The sequence below is a fragment of the Desmodus rotundus genome, chromosome 1 (assembly GCF_022682495.2).
Source record: "Desmodus rotundus isolate HL8 chromosome 1, HLdesRot8A.1, whole genome shotgun sequence".
In the NCBI taxonomy this organism is placed as follows: Eukaryota; Metazoa; Chordata; class Mammalia; order Chiroptera; family Phyllostomidae; genus Desmodus; species Desmodus rotundus.
In genome coordinates, this window is record NC_071387.1 from 128,696,774 (window position 1) to 128,719,070 (window position 22,297).

Sequence of the window (22,297 nt, forward strand, 5' to 3'; positions counted from 1 at the left end):
TTTGTAATCAAGTTTATGTTTATAAATAGTGAGATGACCTGCTCATTGAGATTGATACGGTGAATATTTCAGTGATATAAATTTAGTATGGCCTCTACTTGATTTTTGATTCTAATACTTAAAGATCAGGAGATGAGAGTAATCTATGGTTTCCTTGGTATACATATTATGATAAATGATTAGGAGGCTAGACATTTTAAAATTAAACAGTCCTTCTTTCAACTACAGAGACTTCATTAGCTATGGAAAGGAGTATTATCAAAGGGAGTATAAATTCACCTGTGAAATTGAAAAGAGGAGGCACAAAAGACATTTTGAGGACCTGTGAAACAATTGTATCTTAATTACTGGAGAGCAGTCAGGCCTGGGAATTAGAAAATATATTTTATTAGACTTTCAATAATATTTATGAATATTAAGAAAATTTAGATCTTAATAAAAGTTCTCATTTCAAAATGGATATAGTTATTACTGATTATAATATAGTATGTTTTGACAATCCTTTGCTAAATTTCTTTCAAACTTAGAAATATTTTTTGACTACAACTCATGGAAATAAATTTACCACAACCTATAGAAATGTATTTTACATGGTGACCCAGTGATACACATACATTCATATAAAAAGCCAAAAGGAAATCTCATTAAAGTGTTCATATTACATATGTGCGCTCCATTTTCTTTTGTGTTTGAAACTATTTAATTGGAAAAAACTGCTGCTTGGGACCTATTAAATCATGACCCACTAATGGGTCATGATCCACAGTTTGGAGAACGCTGCTCTAATTGGATTGGTGATAATTTTTAAAGGCTACAGTATCCTGGATCTTAATAGGAACATATAAGGGACATCACTCAAATCAGATTTTAAAAATGTAAAGTGATGTAATGATAGTTAATATTTTTGAGACAAAGTAAGTTTCTGTAGTATGTAATTAGAAAAATTGATCTCCATTTTTGACATTACAGTTAATGATTTAACTTTTTAAAAAATAAGTGTTTGGTCTTTTCTTAGACAACCACAGTTGAGCTCATGCCAGAAACCAGTAACTGGGACACTTGCTGCTAATAGAAGCATGTGATGTAGCAGCTAACCGTCACATCACAGATATCCTTACTCATTTAAATTTAGGAGAATCCTAGGGACCTGTATTATAATGTAGTTTTTATAGAGACTGAATAAGACATTTGAAACAATGAAGGGGTCATTTCATGTACTAAATATGGACTTTTTCATTGAAGATAAAGCAGTGAGAAATAGGTGCTTTGACAAGTAACATGAAGAAAACTTAAAAATTTTCATTCTTTTTAATTTTGTATTTGCGAAGAAAATTGAATAACATGCTGAACATCAAAAGATACCCACAGAAACTTTTAATACTTAATGTTATCGGTACACAGAACAATTCTATTTTTATTACAGCAGTAGTTTAGAAGCTAGGTAGAATATTAATATATATATTTTTAAATGTAGAACTGCTCATTAGTGTTGACTTGAAAGCTTTAGCTAGCTCTGGGTGGTTAGAGCTAGAACCTACTATACTGATATGTTCTCACTACTTATTCTGTTTTATGTAGCTGCAATCTAAAGGAGGTTATTTGGCTCTGTAATATCCTAAATTATTGGGCCATGCAGATTAGCAAATCTGAATTTCTGTTTTATGTTTTGAAGATTCATCAGTAATCATCAAATTAGAAGTATGCCAGTGGCCTACATTTCTACTCTTATAATCAGATTATGTTTAATGTTTTTTTTGTATTTAGCAGCTCATTTTTATCTTTATTAGTGGATGTTACTACAGCAAAATTGTAATTGTTTATGAAGGCAAAGCAGTTGATTGATAATTCGTATTTGTTCATCTATTCTGAGGGATAATTTAAAAATGCATCCTTTAAATAAATTTAGTCTTTTTAATATATACTTTAATGTTAGTATACTGAGAATAATTATAGACTCAAACATATTACAGATGTTTTGCTACCATTTATGTACATTCGTGTAGCTTTATGCACATTAAATGTACATCCATTCTTTTTGTAGACGGCTTAAGGTTTCAGTTAATTGGTAGTATGTTTTATAAAAAGTCAAATTTCCTTAAGCCATATAAATTATTTTATTGTGTTATAAGAAATTGTAAGCCAGACATGAAACTTTGTTTTCTATGAAACTTTCCTTTTCAGTAGTTTTTATTTCTGTGGATGCCTGATTTTTAAGTTTTCAAGGTGTATTTTTTTTCTTTCTTGTAAGTTAGGAATTTAAAACTTCTGAGAGAAATTTGTAGTTATTATTGTTGACTGCATCTTTAGGTGTAATCTAATGCCAGGATAATTGTGGGCTTTTTAGTAATTGGTGTAATTTTAATGGATACTGAATCTTGTATCTACTTATATTTCTATTTTTTTGCTTGACTACTAGAAGACAGAAAAATAAATTTGTTTTAACTGCAGGTACTGAACTTCATTTTATAAGTTAGTATTATATAGTTTTATTTCTAACATTATTTTATTTCCTAATTTCCATACTTAAAACTTTTCTCAGTCCTTTGGTAGTGTGTGTGCCTATTGTAAACAGCCCTCAATATTTTTCTATAACAAGGTTGGCTTTTAAATAAAGTACAGATGTTATTTTGTTTTTAGAATAGATTGTTTCTAAGCATGTGTATATATTAATTCAGTGAGAAAATAACAATATGCTTTTCAGTAGTTCATAACTTTTTAGGATCCTATAATATTTTGACAATTTGTTGAAAGCTAAGGATTTTTCTCTTAAGAAAATGCTCAGGAGGTCCATGGATTTCAGGTTAAGAACTCTACGATTGTCTTCAATATTGGTGACTTTATTTTCTTTCAGAGCAAAGCAAATGAAAACAAATCAAGACAAAAACTATGATTTATAAAGTTACTTTAATACTTTAATATTCAATCATTTGAAATATCCTTTTTTCACATTTTTTTTATTGTTGTTCAAGTACAGTTGTCTCCATTCCCCCTACCACTTCCCCCCACCCCAGCCTCCCCACTTCCCACTGAAGTATTCTTACCAAGGTTTGAAAGCATTTTTAAAAATTTATTTTAGGATAAAATGATCAGTTTGTTGATAGAATTAATATTTTATTAAATTAAAGCCTACATACAGTAAAATACTAAAATAATACAGAAATAGGTATAAGTAAGTCTCTTGCCTCATATCTCCAGTCTTTGAATTTTTTAGTAGATAAAATCACTCTTTTTTTTTTTTTTATCTTGGAGGAACAATTTAAAGTCTGTTACCAGGCCATAAAAGGAGAAAAGAACATTCCTTTAGGATCCTGGATAGAAAAAAAATCTGATGTTTACAGGAGTGATCATTTTGATATTTTTCAGTAAGGAGTACTCTGAAGCCAAAAAGGAGTTTATTAACTATTCATAAACTTTAATAGCTAACTTTATAGATTCTAAACTCTCCCATGTCTGGTTCCTTCTCTGAGTCTGAAGATGTTTAAAACCACTTTTAATTATTTTAGTATTAAATGCTTCAGTGGCGATTACCTAAGGCTTCATTCACCCCATTCAACTTATGGCCCACCAAAACTGTTAACAGTGGCTTTTCCGTATGAATGGCTTGGCACAGGCTTCAGACCTTCCTAAACCTGTTCAAACAAGCAACAACAGAACCCAGCCCTTGTACTTCTTGCTAAGTGGCCTCAGGCCCAGCTCTAGCAGCAACCATCTGCAGATTGCTTTATGGCTTATGCCAAGTAGCCCCAGACAGAACATAGGTGGTGGTTGACCTGGGCCTACACCACCTGGGAAACCCCAGAAGATGTACCCAGTGGACAATTACAGACCATGTCGGAGTACCACCACCCAACCATTTCCACAATCCACAGGGAGAGGTAGTTGGCCAGTGGTCACAGCAGTCCTACCAGCTGACTGGCCTGGGTAAATACCTCCCATTGACCTGCTGACAGCAATCAAGACTCAACTACAAGAGGAAGGAGTACTCAGCCCATAAGAAGGGAGCACCTAACTTGGGTGATAGGGAAGGCTGTGCCACTGGACACCTACTTACAGGACACCTACTGTATTAGGCCACGCTACCAAGACAGGAATTCAAAGCAACTCTACTTAATACATAGAAATAAACACAGGGAGACTGCAAAAATGAAGAGACAAAGAAATATGGCGCAAATGAAGTAACAGAACAAAACTCCAGAAAAACTAAACAAAGTGGAGATAAGCAATCTATCAGATTCAGAGTGCAAGGATGCTCAGGGAACTCAGTGGGTATACACAGCATGAAATTATCCAGTCAGAAATGAAGGATGCAGTAATTGAAATATGAATAATTTATAGGCAATCAGTAGTGGAGTGGATGAAGCTGAGAATAAAATCAATTATTTGGAACATATAGAAGAAAAAGACATCCAATCAGAGCAGGAAGAAGAAAAAAGAATCCCCCCAAAAGAGGATAATGTAAGGAGCCTCTAGGACAACTTCAAGAGGTCCAACATTTGCCATATAGGGATGCCAGAAGGAGAAGAGAACAAGCAAGAAATTGAAAACCTATTTGAAAAAATAGTGAAAAAAAACTTCCCTAATTTGGTGAAGGAAATCGACATTCAAGTCCAGGAGGCACAGAGTGTCCCAAACAAGATGGACACAAAGAGGACCACACCAAGACACATCATAACTAAAATGCCAGAGGTTAAAGATAAAGAGAGAATCTTAAAAGCAGCAAGCAAAAAGCAGGTAATTACCTACAAAGGAGTTTCCACCAGACTTTCAGCTGATTTCTCAAAAGAAACTTTGCAGGCTAGAAGGGACTGGCAAGAAGTATTCAAACTGATGAAAAGCAGAACCTATAATCAAGGTTACTCTACCCAGCAAAGCTATGTTTTGGAATTGAAGGGCAGATGAAGTTCTTCACAGACAAGGTAAAGAAAAAGGACTTCATCCACCAAACCATTATTATGTGAAATGTTAAAAGGACTTATTTAAGAAAGAGTAGATGAAAACTATGAACATTAAAATGACAATAGATACATAAATACCAACAATTGAATCTAAAAAACAAACTAAACAAACAAGCAGAACAGAAACAGAATCATAGATATGGAGAACATTTGGATGGTTGCTGGTTGGGAGGGGGGCTTGGGGGAATGGTGGAAAAGATGAAGGGATTAAGAAGTATAAATTCAAAGTTACAGAATAGGCAAGGGGGTGTTAAGAACAGTATAGGACATAAGAGTTGCCAAAGAACTTACATGCATGACCCATGGACATGAACATATGGGAGGGATTGCTAGAGGGAGTAGGGTATGCTGGATGAAGGGGATTAAAGGGGGGAAATTTGGGACACTGTAATAGCATAATCAATAAAATATAATAAAAATGAGAAACTTTCTCCTTTATATTTCCTCCTAGTCATTGTGGTTTCAGGTATCACCTTTAAGTCTTTAACCCATTACAAGTTAATTACTGTGAGTGATGTAAGATAGGCGTCCATTTTCAGTCTTTTGCATGTGGATATGTAGTTTTCCATATATCATTTATTGAAGAGAAAGTCCTTTCTATATTGTGTGTTCTTGATTCTCCATTAGCTGACCATATATGCATGGATTTATTTCCGGGATCTCTGTTCTATTCCATTGATCTATGTGTTTGTTCTTTTTTTTAATAATATATTTTACTGATTATGCTATTAGTTGTCCCATTTTCCCCCCTCTATTCCCCTCCACCCTGTACACCCCCTCCCACCCACATTCCCCCGCTTTAGTTCATGTCCATGGGTCATACAGATAAGTTCTTTGGCTTCTACATTTCCTACACTATTCTTAACCTCCCCCTGTCTGTTTTCCACCTATCATTTATGCTACTTATTCTCTGTACCTTTCCCCCCTGTCTCCCCCTCCCACTCCCCTGCTGATAGCCCTCCATGTGATCTCCATTTCTGTGATTCTTTCCTGTTCTAGTTGTTTGCCTAGTTTGCTTTTGTTTTTGGGTGTGGTTGTTAATAACTGAGTTTGCTGTCATTTTTACTATTCATATTTTTTATCTTCTTTTTCTTAGATAAATCCCTTCAACATTTCATATAATAAGGGGTTGGTGATGATGAACTCCTTTAACTTGATCTTATCTGGGAAGCACTTTATCTGTCCTATCATTCTAAATGAAAGCTTTGCTGGATAGAGCAATCTTGGTTGTAGGTCCTTGCCTTTCATGACTTGGAATACTTCTTTTCAGCCCCTTCTTGCCGGCAAGGTCTTTTTAGAGAAAGCAGCTGACAGTTCTATGGGAACTCCTTTGTAGGTAACTGTCTCATTTTCTCTTGTGGCTTTTAAGATTCTCTCCTTCTGTTTAATCTTGGGTAATGTAATTATGATGTGCCTTGGTGTGTTCCTCCTTTGGTCCAGCTTCTTTGGGACTGTCTGAGCTTCCTGGACTTCCTGGAAATCTATTTCCTTTGCCAGATTGGGAAAGTTCTCCTTCATTATTTGTTCAAGTAAGTTTTCAATTTGTTGTTCTTCCTGTTCTCCTTCTGGTACCTCTATGATTAGGATATTGGAATGTTTAAAGATGTCCTGGAGGTTCCTAAGCCTCTTCTCATTTTTTGTATTCTTGTTTCTTCATTCTGTTGTGGTTGAATGTTTCTTTCTTCCTTCTGGTCCACACCATTGATTTGAGTCCCAGTTTCCTTCCCATCACTGTTGGTTCCCTCTACATTTTCCTTCATTTCACTCAGCATAGCCTTCATTTTTTCATCTAATTTGTGACCAGATTTGACCAGTTCTGTGAGCATCCTGATTACCAGTGTTTTGAACTGTGCATCTGATAGGTTGGCTGTCTCTTCATCACTTAGTTGTATTTTTTCTGGAGCTTTGATCTGTTCTTTCATTTGGGCCATTTTTTTTGTCTTGGTGTGCCTGAGCCACGAAAGGTTAAGTGCCTAAAGCAGGTTCTGCTGAAAGGACCGATGTGCCAGAGTGTCTCGGAACGTGCAGCTAAAAATGCTGGAAGAACTTGTCCCTGTGTAAAAAGTCTACCCGCATCCACGCAACTGCGGTTCCTCGGAAAAAAGTATGTTCTCGGTAGAAGGGATCACTGCTCTTTTCTTTCCAAGTTTTCCGCCTTATGTGTTTGTTTTTGTGGCAACAACATACTGTTTTGATCATCATAGTTATGTGATATAGATAGAAATCAGGAAGTGTGATACTTTCATCTTTGTTCTTTTTTCTCAAGATTGCTTTAGATATTGGGAGTATTTAGTGGTGCTATACAAATCTTGGGATATTTTTTTATTTCTTTGAAAAAAGCCATTGGAATTTTGATAAGGATTCCAATGAATTTGTAGATCACTTTGGGTGGTATAGATATTTTAACAATATTAATTCTTCCCATTCCAAGAACATGGGATATCTTGTGATGTGTTTGCATCTTCTTTACTTTCTTTCATTATTGTCTACAGTTTTCATTGTACAGGTCTTTTACCTCCTTGATTAAATTTATTCCTAAGTAATTTATTCTTTTTGATACTATTGCAAGTGTTACTTTTATAATTTCTCTTTCACAGAATTCATTGTTAGTAATGTTAACCAAAAAAAGTTTATCCTGCAATAAAAAATAAAAAGCATTTATTTGAGCAAATAAAATCAGAAGTAAAAGAAGACATATTATAACTGATACCACAGAAATACAAAGGCTTATAAGAGACTACTATGAGTAATTATTTGCCAACAAATCAAGTAATCTGGAGGAAAAAGGTAAAGTCCTAGAAACATACAGTGTGTGCAGACCAAATCAGGAAGAAATAGAAAATCTGAATAGGCCTATAATTACTAAGGACATTGAATTAGTAATACAAATTCTCTGAACAGATAAAAGTCCAGGACCAAATGGCTTTACTGGTGAGTTTTATCAAATATTTAAAGAATTAACACCAATGCTTCTTGAATTCTTTGAAAAAAATTGAAGAGGAGGGAACACTCCTAAATTCATTTCATGAGGCCAGCATTACCTTATTACCAAAGCCATATAAAGGCACTACAGGGAAAGAATATTACAGTCCAATATTCCTGATGAATATAGATGTGAAAATCCTAAACAAAATACTAGCAAACTGAATTTAGAGGAATATTTAATTATCATATACTGTGACCAAATGGGATTTATCCTTGCTGTGCAAGGATGGTTCAGCGTACAAAAAAAAAAAATCAATGTGACATACCATATTAACTTAATGAAGAATAAAATTGTATGATCATCTTAATATGTCCACAAAAAGCATTTGACAAAATTCAACATCTTTTCATGATAAAACTCTCAACATGTTCAGTATAGAAGGAATGAACCTCAAATAATAATGGTCACCTGTGAGAAGCCACAGCTAACATACTCAATGGCAAAATGGCAAAAAGTTGAAAGCTTTTCCTGTAAAATCAGGAACAAGACAAGGATGCCCACTCTTTCCACCTCCATCATAGTACTCATCATAGTACTGAGAGTTCTAGACAGTTCAATTAGGCAAGAAAAATAAATAAAAGGTATCCAAACTGGAAAGGAAGAAGTAAAATAGTCCTTGTGGATGCATTAAGTTTTAATTCTATACCTAAGAGTAATGAGATTTAAAAAAAAATCCTCACCTGAGGATATGTTTTTATTGATTTGAGAGAGAGAAAGAGAGAGAGGGATAGAGAGAGATTGATTGCCTCCTGTACACACCCTGACTGGAAATCAAACCTGTAACCTTTAGTACATGGGACAATGCTCCATGCAACTGAGCCACCTGGCCAGGGCAAGAGAAGTGAGATTTTTAACTCACATACTCCCATTTCAATTCTGTCTTTAAATATTTGGCTAGTTACATTTACTTCATCTGTTGTTTTTACCTTTCACACTTTAAATAATGTTCTTACATCTCTATTTTTTATTTTAGCAAATTTTATATTATCTATTTTGTACTGTGTAAGTACAGATGGTCTTATCCCTATCCTTCCTTGTATCTCTCTTATTTTTTATCACCTTCGTGCCTATCAATTGCAGTGTTATTTTAATACTGTCAAGGTTATTCTCTCCTGTAATATTTATCTTGTATTTTTATTGAGTAAGATGGATTCTAAAAGATGAAAATCAATGAACCATCCTTAGACTATTAGGACTTGTAGTATAATAAGCAAGTAGTATTCTCGTGCTTCTTTTCTTTGGCACTCTGGGCTTTTTTATTTTTCTAGCTCAGGAAATTTGTTTTGGAAAATTTCTTTTCCTAAATTTTGTTTGTCCTCCCTATTAATTTCAATTATTAGTTATAAGTTGGAGGTATTGAATGACTTCTTTCTTTTGTCCTTTGTTTTTTTTCCTTTGTATTTTTGTGTTAGAATTATTGCCCCACTTTGTTTTTGGCTATCCCATTTAATGTAGCATTATTTTCTTATCCTGTGTATGTATTGTTTTTCTCAAAAGCTTCTGAAGATTAAGTGTTTTTATTTTTCTCTTCTGATTTTTGAATGATCGGCTTCCTCCAGATTATTATTATTTTTTGGTATTTTTCTTTCATATTATTAGCTTCACAAATCCAGTGATTTTTTAAAAATTGAATTTACCAGAGTGACACTGATTATCAAAATTATACAGGTTTCAGGTGCACAATTCTACAACACATCAAATGTACACTGTATTGTGTATTCCCTACCCCAAGTCAAATCTCCATCCATCACTGTTTATCCCCTCAGGACCTCCTTCATCTCCTCCGTGGCAGTCACCACACTGTAGTCTGTGTCCATGAGTTCTTCCTCTCTTTGTTCATTTTTTACCGAATCTCTCCCCCACCCCACAGATGTCAACTTGCTCTCTATCTATGAGTCTGTCTTTATTTTGCTTGTTAGTTCATTTTGTTCATTAGATTCCACTTATGAGTGAAATCATAATTGCACTTATGTTTCTCTGACTGGCTTTCTTCACTTAGCATAATGCTCTCCAGGTCTATCCATGCTGTTGCAAAGGGTAAAAATGCCCTTTTTAATGGTCAAGTAGTAGTCCATTGTGTAGATGTACCATAGCTGTTTTATCCATTCATTCACTAAGGGACACTTGGGCTGCGTCCAAATCTTAGCTATTGTAAATAACACTGCAATGAACATGTGGGTGCATATATTCCTTTGGATTTCTTTGGATAAATTCCCAGAAGTGGATCACTGGGTCATAGGGCAGTTCCATTTTTAATTTTTTGAGGTAACTCCATACTGCTTTCCACAGTGGTGGCACCAGTCTGCATTCTCACCCACAGTGCACGAAGGTTTCCTTTCCTCCACATCCTCGCCAACACTTCGTTGATTTATTGATGATAGTCATTCTAACAGGTGTGAAGTGATATCTCATTGTGGTTTTAATTTGCATTTTTTGATGATTAGTGACATCAAGCATTTTCCCATATGTCTATGGGCTATCTGCATGTCGTCTTTGGAGAAGTGTCTTTTCAGGCCCATTGCCCATTTTTTAATTGGATTGTTTGGTTTTTTTGGTGTTGAGTTTTACAAGTTTTTTATAAATTTTGGATATTAATCCCTTATCAGATGTATTGGTGAATGTGTTCTCCCATTCAGTGGGTTGTCTTTTTATTTTGTAGATGGTTTACTTTGCTGTGTGAAAATGTTTTAGTTTGATGTAATCCCCTTTGCTTATTTATTTTTGTTCTCCCTGCCCAAGGAGATATATCAGAAAAAATATTTCTATAAGAAATGTGTGACATTTTACTACCCATGTTGTTTAGGGTTTTTATGGTTTTGAGTCTAACATTGAAGTCTTTAATCCATTTTGAATTTATTCTTGTGTATGGTGGAGGAAGGTGGTCTGTTTTCATTTTTTTGCACATATAACTGTCTAATATTCCCAGCACCATTTATTGAATACGGTATCTTTACCTCATCGTATGTTTTTGCCTCCTTTGTCAAATATTAACTTGCCATGAAGGCATGGGTTTATTTCTTTGTTCCATTGATCTATATGTCTGCTTTTACTCTAGTACCATGCTGTTTTGATTACCATGGCCTTGTTGTATAGTTTGATATCAGGTAGCATTATTCTTCCTATTTTGTTGTTCTCTCTCAAGATTGCTGTGGATATTAGGGTCCTTTGTGGTTGCATACAAGTTTTGGGAATATTTGTTCTAGTTCTGTGATAGGAATTGCATTGAATCTATAGAAAGCTTTGATTAGTATGGACATTGTAATAGTGTTAATTCTTCCTATCCGTGAACATGGTATATGCTTCCACTTATATGTATCTTCAGTGTTTTTTCTTCAGTATATTATAATTTTCTGACTATGTCTTTTACATCCTTGGTTAATTTATTCCAAGGAACTTTATTCTTTTGATGCAATTGTGGACGAGATTGTTTTTCTTGGTTTCCTTTCTGATAGTTCATAATTGGTGTATAAAAATGCAGTTCATTTCTGGACATTTATTTTTTATCCGTTACTTTACTGAATTCATCTTTCAGTTCTGGTAGTTTTTTTGGTGGAATTTTTAGGGTTCTATATATATACAGTATTATGTCATCTGCAACTAATGATGGTTCTACTTCTTCCTTTCCAGTTTGGATGCCTTTTATTTCTTCTTGACTGATTGAAAAATTACATTTATGCTTTAAGCCCAGTTTAAATGTTACATTAATAATTAATTTTTGATAGATAGCAAGAATTATCTTTGTATTATGAGTTCTGAGCACCATTCCCATGTATAGCTGGTGGGTAATAAATATTTGAATAAATGAAGATCAAACGGGAATATATATTTGAAAATGACTTTGAAAATTAAGTGTATGAACAATGAACATATGGAGATATTTTTATTAAGATTTTACTAATTTGCAAACTATTCTCTTTTTCTGCTCTTTAACTGAAATTCTTGTATTGACTTAGTGGATTATTTTTAGTATTGAAATGATTTTAAATTGAAAGGTGTAGTTTAGTGAATGTATATTGGCTTATGAAATGCTCAGTACATTTTTGTTACTTTTTTATTTTTAAGACGTGTAGCTGAATCCTTGATTTCTTTCTTTTTTTGTGATCTCTGCGTATTAAAGTATAGGAATAAAGAATAATAATTAATTTAAGAGTCTACTGTGGCTTGGTTTTAGTGGGCATCAGTAAATAGCAGTAATCCATTGCCTGAACTTTGTTATTAACTTCCCAAACATAAATTTTTTTTAATTCTCTAAGGTGACTGATTTTCCTTTTTGTTTTAGCTCCCTATCATCATCAGCATACATCACTGAAAAGAAAATTTTGAAGACATGTTTTGCTGAAAAGACAACTGAGAAAAGTTTTACGAATGGGATGAACACGTACCAGTTAATTGACTATCTACTGTTAATTTGAATGTTAACATTACCCACCTGGTACAGTGATCTAGTGATGTACCTGTTCTCACAATACCCTATTTCAGTGTACTTGTCTTGATTAAAGAATTCAAAGTGGAGTACCGTAAACTTGATATGGATAATAAAAAGAAAGACAAGGACAAATCAGATGATAGAATGGCACGACCTAGTGGTCGATCGGGACACAGCACTCGAGGAACTGGGTCTTCATCCTCTGGAGTTTTAATGGTTGGACCTAACTTCAGAGTTGGAAAAAAAATTGGATGTGGCAATTTTGGAGAACTACGATTAGGTAAGGTTTTTTTGTTTATTCTTTTATGTTGGAAGCATTTTTTTTAATGAAGGATACTTTCTAATGAAAATGATTTAGTTATTGTTTAGTTTGTAGTAATTTTAAAGAATATAGATGTTAGTCCTATAGACCCCTCTCCCCACTATCCCCTCCCCACTCCCCTGTGGCTGTTGTTACAATGTTCTTAATTTCAATGTCTCTGGTTATATTTTGTTTGCTTTTTTCTTTTGTTGATTATGTTCCAGTTAAAGGTGTGATCATATGGTATTTGTCCCTCACTGCCTGGCTTATTTCACTTAGCATAATGCTCTCCAGTTCCATCCATGCCATTGCAAAGGGGTCTATAGGAGCTACTATAAAGGACACAAGGACAAAATCAAGGGGGAGGGTAGAGGTGGGGGTGGGAGGTGGGACTGGCTGGGGTGGGGTGGAGGGAAGGGGAGAAAATGCAGACAATTTTAACTGAATAAAAATAAAAAAAATTAATTAAAAAATAAAATAAAAAATAAAAAAGTAAAATATAAAAAGAAGAATATAGATGCTGGAAATTTTTTATGTACTTGAATATTCATTTGTGACAAATTCTCTATATGGGAATATGCATTTGCTTGAGATTAACCATGCAGAATATGAGAAAAAGTAAATTAAAAAGTCACAGAAGCCTGAAATAGGTGCCAGGGAAGCCTTTGCAATGTGTTCCTTAGGAATGATAATTGTGTTTAGGCTACTTTTTCAGATCTGAAATTTAGTAACTGATCACTTTTGGAGAATATGTATGGCTTAAAGTCGAGTTAATATACTGAAACTCCATAAAAATCAGTAAAATTTACATTGTTGTAACTTATCCCACCTCCCCAGAGTATATCCAGGACAGGGCTCAGAGTGGGAGATACAAAGGACCGATTCAGTTTATTCTTATAATCAGGCATGCTTGAGAAACATTGGTACAATTAAACCTCCAAACTCTTCATTTAAAGAAATTGAAACTCAGGCAAGGTTACCTGCCAAATGTCACACAGCAAGTTAATGACAGACTCAGAACCAAAATCTGGGTTTTTAACTCTTATTAGAGATGTGGTGATGTTTACTGAACAGAAACAAGGAGGGCAGCATGGTTATATGGGAGTCAGGATTGAGGTACCTTGAGGGCTCTGGGTAATGGACCACCAGTAGTGGAAATTTAGGAAATAAAAAAAAAAGACTTGGCTTCACAGATTTCCTTAGATCCAACTCTACTTGTTAGAAATAAGTTCAACTGTGTGTTTATGTACTCAACTACTTTTCCTTTCATTTTGTAAAAACACCCTAATTTGTAGTTAGTCTCTCATTTTATTAGTGTTTTGTGAAGTTAATATATATTAATTCTTTAAATGAAGCCAGCTAGTAAAAGGTAATGACATATGTTGTACATTGCTGTAATATGATGTGACTGGAACACTCTTTTGCATTTTAGTAGGGACTCAACTGTTTTAAAGGGTGCCTGTTTGACATTTTTTGAAGGATATTGAATTAGGTATTTTGAATTTCTTAAACTGTTTCTGATTTGGGACTTAGAAAAACCAGTTTATTTACTTGTCTAACTTTGAGCACCATCATCCATCCATTCAAAGTTTATTGCATGTTTATCATGTGTGAGGCATGATTAGGCACAGATAATGCACTGAAAAATATTATAATTACCACTACCATTATGGAACACATAAGTCACTTAACCATACAGGGCCTCAAATTCCTCAATTTTAAAATGATATTATTTCTACTGTGTAGGTTATTGCAAAGATTAAATTTAGATGATGATATAAAAGGATTAGCACTGTGCCTGCATATTTTAGGTAAATGATGATTCTGTCCTTTTAAAAGATGATATTCAAGATATTCTTTTTAAAAATTAAAATTATGGCATGTTATATGTGCATATTCTTAAATTTATATAAATTAGCTCTGCAGCTATATATTAAGTTACATTTGTTTGTACTATATCTGTCTATTATGTATATGACTATAACACTGTATAGTACTTTGGCCATTTTTATTCAAAATTGGTTTCATAGGATTTATTTCAAAATATGTGCATTTAAATATCTGTAGTGTATATGTATGTACGTATGTATGTGTGTATGTATGTGTACATATACAAAAAAACCCTCCTGGACCATTTAACCAGTGCAACATGAGAAACTATATGTCCCATATACTGAAACTGTATATGCTATATACTGAAAAAGTTGTTAAATACTCCTTTCTTCTGTAGTCTATGAATAAGCAGGAATAGGAATAAGATGACTTGTTCATCCATCTATCCATTTATCCATCTGTTACCTACCTATCTATCTGTATCTCTTTATTTTATCTTTGGATGTTTATTGTATATTTATGTATGTTTATTTAAATATCATCTATATCTATATATGTATCTGTGCTTTATGTATATTTATAAAGCACAGATACATATATGTTGACCCTTGAACAGTTACTAAAGGGATATTTTACTTCTTTTTTTAAGGCCCCATACAGAAAAAGTTATTACAAGCATCATTCTTTTTATACCTGGATAAACATGCTTGTGTTAAAAGTTGGTTTAGATTCTTAATGTGCCTTTTTAAAGCCACATTTATAGACACATCTCAAACATTTGATTTCTGGCACTAAAACTTTTGTGATTATTTTTTGGGTAAGAAAATATAAGCTATACATATTGTAGGTAAGTGGTTTTCAACAAAGTTGCTATTGGCAGTTTGGCCTGGACAGGTATTTTTATTTTTTATTTTTTAGAGGACTGTTGCACTGCCTGGGGTCCCAACTTCTTGGTCACTAAGTAGGAGTTGCACCACCACACACAACCCCAAATGCACCAAGAAGGGACAGTGTTTACTCACTGATCAAACTACTCTTATGTATAATTATTTAAAAAAATAAAGTTAGACATAAAAAATTGGTCTGGAGATTTTTAAAACATAGGTAAACATCTTAAACAATACTCTAAACTTAATTTTAGGAAAATTATTTACCATCATCTTATCTGTTTTTTATTGTAAAATGATGAATTAATGTATTTTGGTTTTATTTTATCTTTACATGTACTGGTGGTAGTGCTTGCATTCTGCATATTAGTAGATGTATTTTTAGCTTAGACAGTCACTGAAATCCCTAGAAATGTTTTTAAAGGGCATTGAACGAGACCAAATGTAGCTAGCTAAAGTGCAGAATTATACTGTATATATATTTTATTTGTTCTGCACGTTTTATGTATTCTGTATATGTTTTGTACATTCTGTATGTGTTTTAAGATGTTTTGACATCTTGCCAAACCTTTCTGGCTGGGGAAAGATTGCTCTTCCTGGGACTAGCCAGTTCTCAGTTGGGATCATGCCTTTGATCTGCAAACTAAACAGTCCAGCGCCATACCTCCTCTGTCTGGCTTTGACACTCTGGGAAGCTGTCTTCTTTCTTAATCATCTCATGGCTGGGTACAAGGCAACTAGAGAACCACCTATTTAGTCCAAAGGCCACCAGAATTATTTGCTGCCAGAATTATTCAAGCTAGCTAGTTCTAAACTGTTTATCCTGCACTGCCTTGCCTTTCCCGTGGAAACTAAAGGCCTTGGCCTGAGCTCTTTCCTTGCTTCTGTCTTCTACATCCTGACCAAAACATTATCCTTCTCGTGATCTGTCCTGGAGGACTTATGAGCATAATAAACTTTGTTCTCCTGAGCCTCTTTTTTGTCCCCTCTTGTGGCTACACCTGAGTGAGCATCACATTAAAAAAAAATGAACCACAAGAGTGTTATGAATTACTTTATGAATTACCTTATCTGAAATAAAATATTGTAAACTTTTGACATAATTAAGTATGACACAGGAGTTTTTCTAATTTCTTTTATTTTTGTTTCTTCTTATTCCTGTATAGGTCATAACTCTATTTTATTGTTTATATTTAAGAATTGTTGAAAATTCTGTAGGCTTTATGTTATATATCAAATAAATATGCAGATTTAAATGGGTTCATCACTTTTATGTTTATTGATTTTTCTACTGTTCCTAACTGAAGCGTATTATATACCTTATCTGAAAAGTGTAATAATGGGAATAGACTATGATACTATAGTAAAATGGTATGAAGCAAAATAGTTTACTTTTCTTGTATAACACAAACCAGACGGAGAGCACCCAGGGCTGTCAGGGTACCTCTGCATCTTCAATATGTGGCTTCGGTCTCTGTGTGTGAGGCGTTGGCTCCAGTTGTTGCTGTCTCCCAGCCAGCAAGGAGGAGGAGGAACAGGAGAACCCTTTTCCTTGGGATTTTGGAGTATCCAAAATCCTAATATCCAGAACTTAATCACATGGCCACACTGTGTGAAACAGAGGCTGAAAATGTAGTCTCTTGCTGGATAACCATTCAACAATTGAGGCATTCTATTTTTATAGAAGGCGGAGCATAGATATTGGTGGGTAACTAGTACTTCCTGCTATAAACACATACATGGTTTTTGTGGAACATATTGGTTTTCTAATTATCATCCAAATTCTACAAAATTGGTACAAGTATATTTTTAAGTTTAATATGGCACAAAGTTCTGTTGGGAATATCTTCTAAAAATTGGATTAAAACATCAGTTAGTTGGAACCAGACTACTTGGAGCCTTTTCTTAACTGGATTCCCTCTACATGTACACTCCTCTCTCACTAATACTGTACACACAAACACATAGTTTGTGCATCATTTGTTTGGTGATGCAAATAACAAATATTGATTAAAAGCCAACTGTGTGAGATCTATGCCTATGCTAAATGACAAAACTGCACTGGAAGTATTTTTTAATCATTGTTCGTGTTTGTAAATATAAGCCTCAAAGTTCAGCAAAATCTCTAATGTTCAAGAAAAGATGATGCTTTTAGTGCTTTCTGCTGTGATATGAAAGTAGACATTTGACTATATAAATGTCAACAAAAAGTACTTCTAGGAATATTTGGTATATTTTGGTTCTGTGGAATCTGTATTAAACCTGACTTCTTGTCCTGCAAATATTTAGCCCTCATGTACATGTAAATAAGTATAACATACAAAATAATCATGAAAAGATCATAATGTCTTGAAAAATACGAATTCCATCTTTGAACTAAAAATCGAATTGTTTCTTTGTTAGGCAGCAGTTCTTAAAGATTAAATTATTCACTATATACTTTTTAGAGGAAGCCTAACTTTTTCATACACAAAATATTGTGTCTTGAAAATGTATATGAAAGCAGAGCTAAATGCTAAACTAATTGACTAAAAATGTATGATTTCTGATTTTTAAAAATATGGGCTCAATGAGTTCCTGAATACAGCTTAACATTCACCACTTTTGATACTCAATACTATTGAGTTCCATCTTTCTGATAATTATAATGGGTTTATGAGACTTATGCTGTTTAGTATCCGCATGAATGCTCTTTTTTTCATTTATTTTTATAAAATAAGGATAAAATTCAGAAAAGTATAGTATTTGTATGAACAAACTGCTGTACAATGGAGGCAACATATCTAAGACTTGAGATTTTGCCTTGAATTTTTATTGCCAATCATCAGCTGCTTTATAAAAGGAAATTAGGTGGGTTATGCTGGAAAATCACGTGTGTGAAAGTTGATGCTTGTCTGTTCTGTGTTCAGTAGCCAATGTGACCAGGTTCAGTTATTATCATAGCTGTTAAAAACAACAACAAACCTATCATAGTTGTAATTTTTTAATAAAAATTTTACATGCTTATGAAAAAATACTAGCAATTCAGAAATCATATTCTATTTTTATTCTTTTTACTGTACTTATGAAACATGAATTTACATATCACATTTTCTTCATGTACTTACTGCTTTTAAAATTCTCCATAGTATTTTACTTGGGCTACAGATGTTCACCCATTGGGCCTTTTTAGATTATTTTCAATTGGCCATTGTAAAGATTACTGTAATTTATTTGAATTCTTTACATACTAATGATATTAAATGTTTATTCTGGTTTGTCATTTACCTGTCTTTTTGGCAGATTTTTTCCAACATGCAGAAGCTTAAGATATTTTATGCAATCAAATCTGTATAAAATATTCTGACCTCTTAATTTTTTCCCACTTTTAATACTTATAAAATCTTCCATATATTGGGCTGATAAATATTTTTCTCAGATATATTCACCTCTGTGTTCATTGCAGCATTATTTACAATAGTCAAGATATGGAAAAAAAGTCAGTGTCCATTTATAGAAGAACAGATAAAGAAGACGTGGTACATATATACTATGGATTATTACTTAACCATAAAAAAGAATGAGAGCTTGCCATTTGCAACAACATGGATGGACCTAGAGGGTATTATTCTAAGTGAAATAAGTCAAAGAAAGACAAATACTGCATGATTTTACTTATATGTGATAACTAAAAAACAAAATAAATGAACAAAGAAAACAGAAACAAAGTCATAGATACAGAGAACAAATTGATAGTTGCCAGACTGGGACATGGAGTTGGGGGATGGGTAGAAAAAAAGTGAAGGGATTAAGAAGTATAAATTGGCAGTTATAAAAATAGAGGGATATAAAGTATAGTATAGGGAATTAGTTATTAATGTTATAATACTTATGTATGGTGTCAGATGGGTACTAAGGTATGTAAATGTGCAATCACTGTTGTACAACTGAAATTAAAATAATATTGGATGTCCTCTAAATAATAAATTTAAAAATAAAAATATTCTTGTTTTGTGCTTTGTATCTAAATCAAAATATTTGGAATTTAATTTGGTTATACAGGTGCTAATAACTTTTTTCCCTCAAAGTACTTAGCTAGTTTACCAGAGCTAATAATTGAATAATACTATTTTATTTTATTTGTAATGTATTACTGATTTTTCCATGTATTTATTCTATTTACTGGATTATTTATGAACCCCAATAAGATCACATCCCATAGTGATGATTTTGAAATGAGGTGGTGATTGGGAGAGGAATTTGTATTTCTGTTTTTATATAGGAGTTCTGGTTTTGAAATTTAGTTTAGCATGTGTTTGACTCCTGATTACTTTATAAGTTGTGTACAATTTACCAACAAAATAAAATTCTTTCTATTTTTGTAAGTGGGCTGGTGTATTTATTAGTATCATTTTCTATTCTGAGTTCCGGTGAAATACTAAATATGTTATTGAGTTGATTAGTATTTCCTCATCACTGAGGTTTTTGCTAAATAGTTGGAAGCAACCTATGCCTTTTCTAAATGCATTATGTGTGCTCTTTTCCTTTTTCATGTAGAATGCAGTTTTCTATAATATATCTTTAAAAATTAGTTACTTTTAAAATCTAACATTTTTTTCTTTCTCTTCTTAAGGGAAAAATTTATATACAAATGAATATGTGGCAATTAAACTGGTAAGTTCATATGTCTTATTTTTCCTTAATTCCTTTTTATTTCTTTAATGATTAACCTATATTTTAGTTACTTTTTAAATTTTCATATCATTTATAACTTGAGTGCTTATTAGGAAAGTGATAGGCGAAACTAACCTTTTGTTACTAATCTCCTAGTGTCATCAGGCTTCTCAAATATATGGTAAAGTGTAGGATGTTGTTGTCTTCCTGTGCCATGAAAACTCAGTCCCTTTACTTTGGCAGCATTATAGAATTGAATTTTTGAATTTTGGTGCTATTTTTAATTTAAGGAAGCTGGCATATTGCCATTTTTAATTGGTAAAATGGTAAAAATTTGTAAAAATTTGAAAAAAGGTAAAAATTTGAAAGCAAGATTTCTCTTTCTGATTCACGCATTTGAATAAAAGTGCCCTTTGAATTTAGGATTATGTTCTTTGAAACTATTTCCAGGTAGCTTCCGAAATCTCTATTCTTCTATTGATATTTTATATATTATAAAGCCTACTATTGCTTGACCTTCAGGGATTCAGAAATGCTTGATGTAGGTGGAGGAAAGCAAGGAAAGCAAACTCCCATTGGACTGTCCTGAAGTCCTAAATGCGTCTGGTATGACAGCTCTAAGGCAGCTCCTGTTTTTTAAGAAGAGTTGGGATCTGGGAATTTTTATAAGATAAAACCTTCCTTTGGCAAGGTTTCCGAGAGGTTAAAGCATGGCTTAGTTTTTCCAGTCTGCCTGACATTCTCAATCTTGTCCCTGACATTAAAACCACCGTATTAAGGTAATGTGAGATTAATGTATAAAGAGAGATGATTAGAGGAAGAGGCATGTGGGAGAAACAGAAAATCTTTTGGGATAAGCTTGAAACTGTACTACTTAATTTTGAGCATATTTGTGAGTATAGACCAAATTTCATTACAACAGATGTTTATTTTCTCTGGGAAATAAGATGTACAGTAGGATTGTGGTTGACTGGCTGGCTGGCTGACATGTGAATTTGGTCTGGCATTTACCTAGAGGAGTTCATCTTGGTTTTAAGGCCTGGTCCTTGGCTCCATGTCAGAAAATCTGGTTTGGTCATCTCATTAGGATCACCATTGTTAATCAGAGGTGAATTCAATCAATTCTCGAAATCAATCAAGTTCTCAGAAATATTTGGGAAGAGTTAATTTCTAATTTTTTTATTTTTTAAAAGATTTAATTTATTTACTTTTAGAGAGAGGGGAAGGGAGGAAGAAAGAGAGGGAGAGAAACATCAATGTGTGGTTGCTTCTCACACACCCCCTACTGGGGACCCGGCCTGTAACCCAGGCATGTGCCCTGACTCGGAATCTAACTAGCAACCCTTTGGTTCGCAGGTGGGCACTCAATCCACTGAGTCACATGAGCCAGGGCTCTGATTTCTAATTTTACAATGACGTGTTTTACTGTTACAGGTTCAGAATGCCTAAATCAGTTTAAATAATCTTACTTTTCTATAGGCTGATATACATAGAAGGCTAAGTTAAAATGACAGGCTTCCCTCATGAACATGAAATCAGGACAAGAGGAGTTAGTTTGTATGAATCACAATGAGGAGGTTCAGAGTGCAGGGACTGAACAGTGTTTGAATGGGTATTACCAACTTTTGTTTCTTTGGGATTCTTCCTTTTTCCATGTTCTGCGCCAGTTGTCTAGAATCTAGACGTGGTATGGTGTGGGGAATGGGGGTGGCACACAAGAATAGAAATGTGGGAGACTGAGAAGATGGTGGCCAAGTATGTGGAAGCTGAGTCCACTTGCTCTTTCCCCCAACGTGGATACTTGGCTGACCTTCCGAAAAATAAACTGAACATTCAACAGAATCTTAGCTAACATGAGTTTAGAAGCCAAGGAGTGCAGAAGATGCCTCACAATGGAGGGTAAGGAGATTTTACAGGGTGAAGGGGAAATACCCCATGCATGGCACCTGCAATGTGGATAGCCTAGTGAGAAATAGAGCTTTGCAGCTCCCTCTCGTCCCAGGGCAGAGAACCCCCAGACCTGGGCCAGGAGTGACTTGGATACACAGTCTGGGAGATCCAGACTACATACATACACAGTGAGCATCACACCCATAGCTGCAGTGGCAAACACCAACTGGGAGAGTGCAAGAGAGAGAGAGGGATTCTATCTGCCCCTGAGTCAGGTGGAGGAGGCAGGATGCAGCCAGCCATGACTGTGAGAGACTTTTGGCTTTTTGGAGAAGTGGTGTGTACGGACAGCCTGATAAGTGACTC

General features: G+C 34.0%; 1 protein-coding gene across 8 annotated transcripts in view; it reads left to right on the top strand.

The window, feature by feature from the left end:
- Window positions 1–22,297, top strand: part of CSNK1G3 (casein kinase 1 gamma 3) — a 104,007-nt gene that overhangs the window by 17,037 nt on the left and 64,673 nt on the right. For all 8 annotated transcript variants that reach the window (XM_024571446.3, XM_024571448.3, XM_024571447.3 and 5 more), the window contains exons 2-3: window positions 12,221–12,647; window positions 20,001–20,041. In XM_024571446.3, coding sequence (XP_024427214.1) covers window positions 12,470–12,647; window positions 20,001–20,041 — 219 coding nt within the window. In that variant the 5' untranslated portion in view covers window positions 12,221–12,469. The remainder of the gene's footprint in view (window positions 1–12,220; window positions 12,648–20,000; window positions 20,042–22,297) is intronic.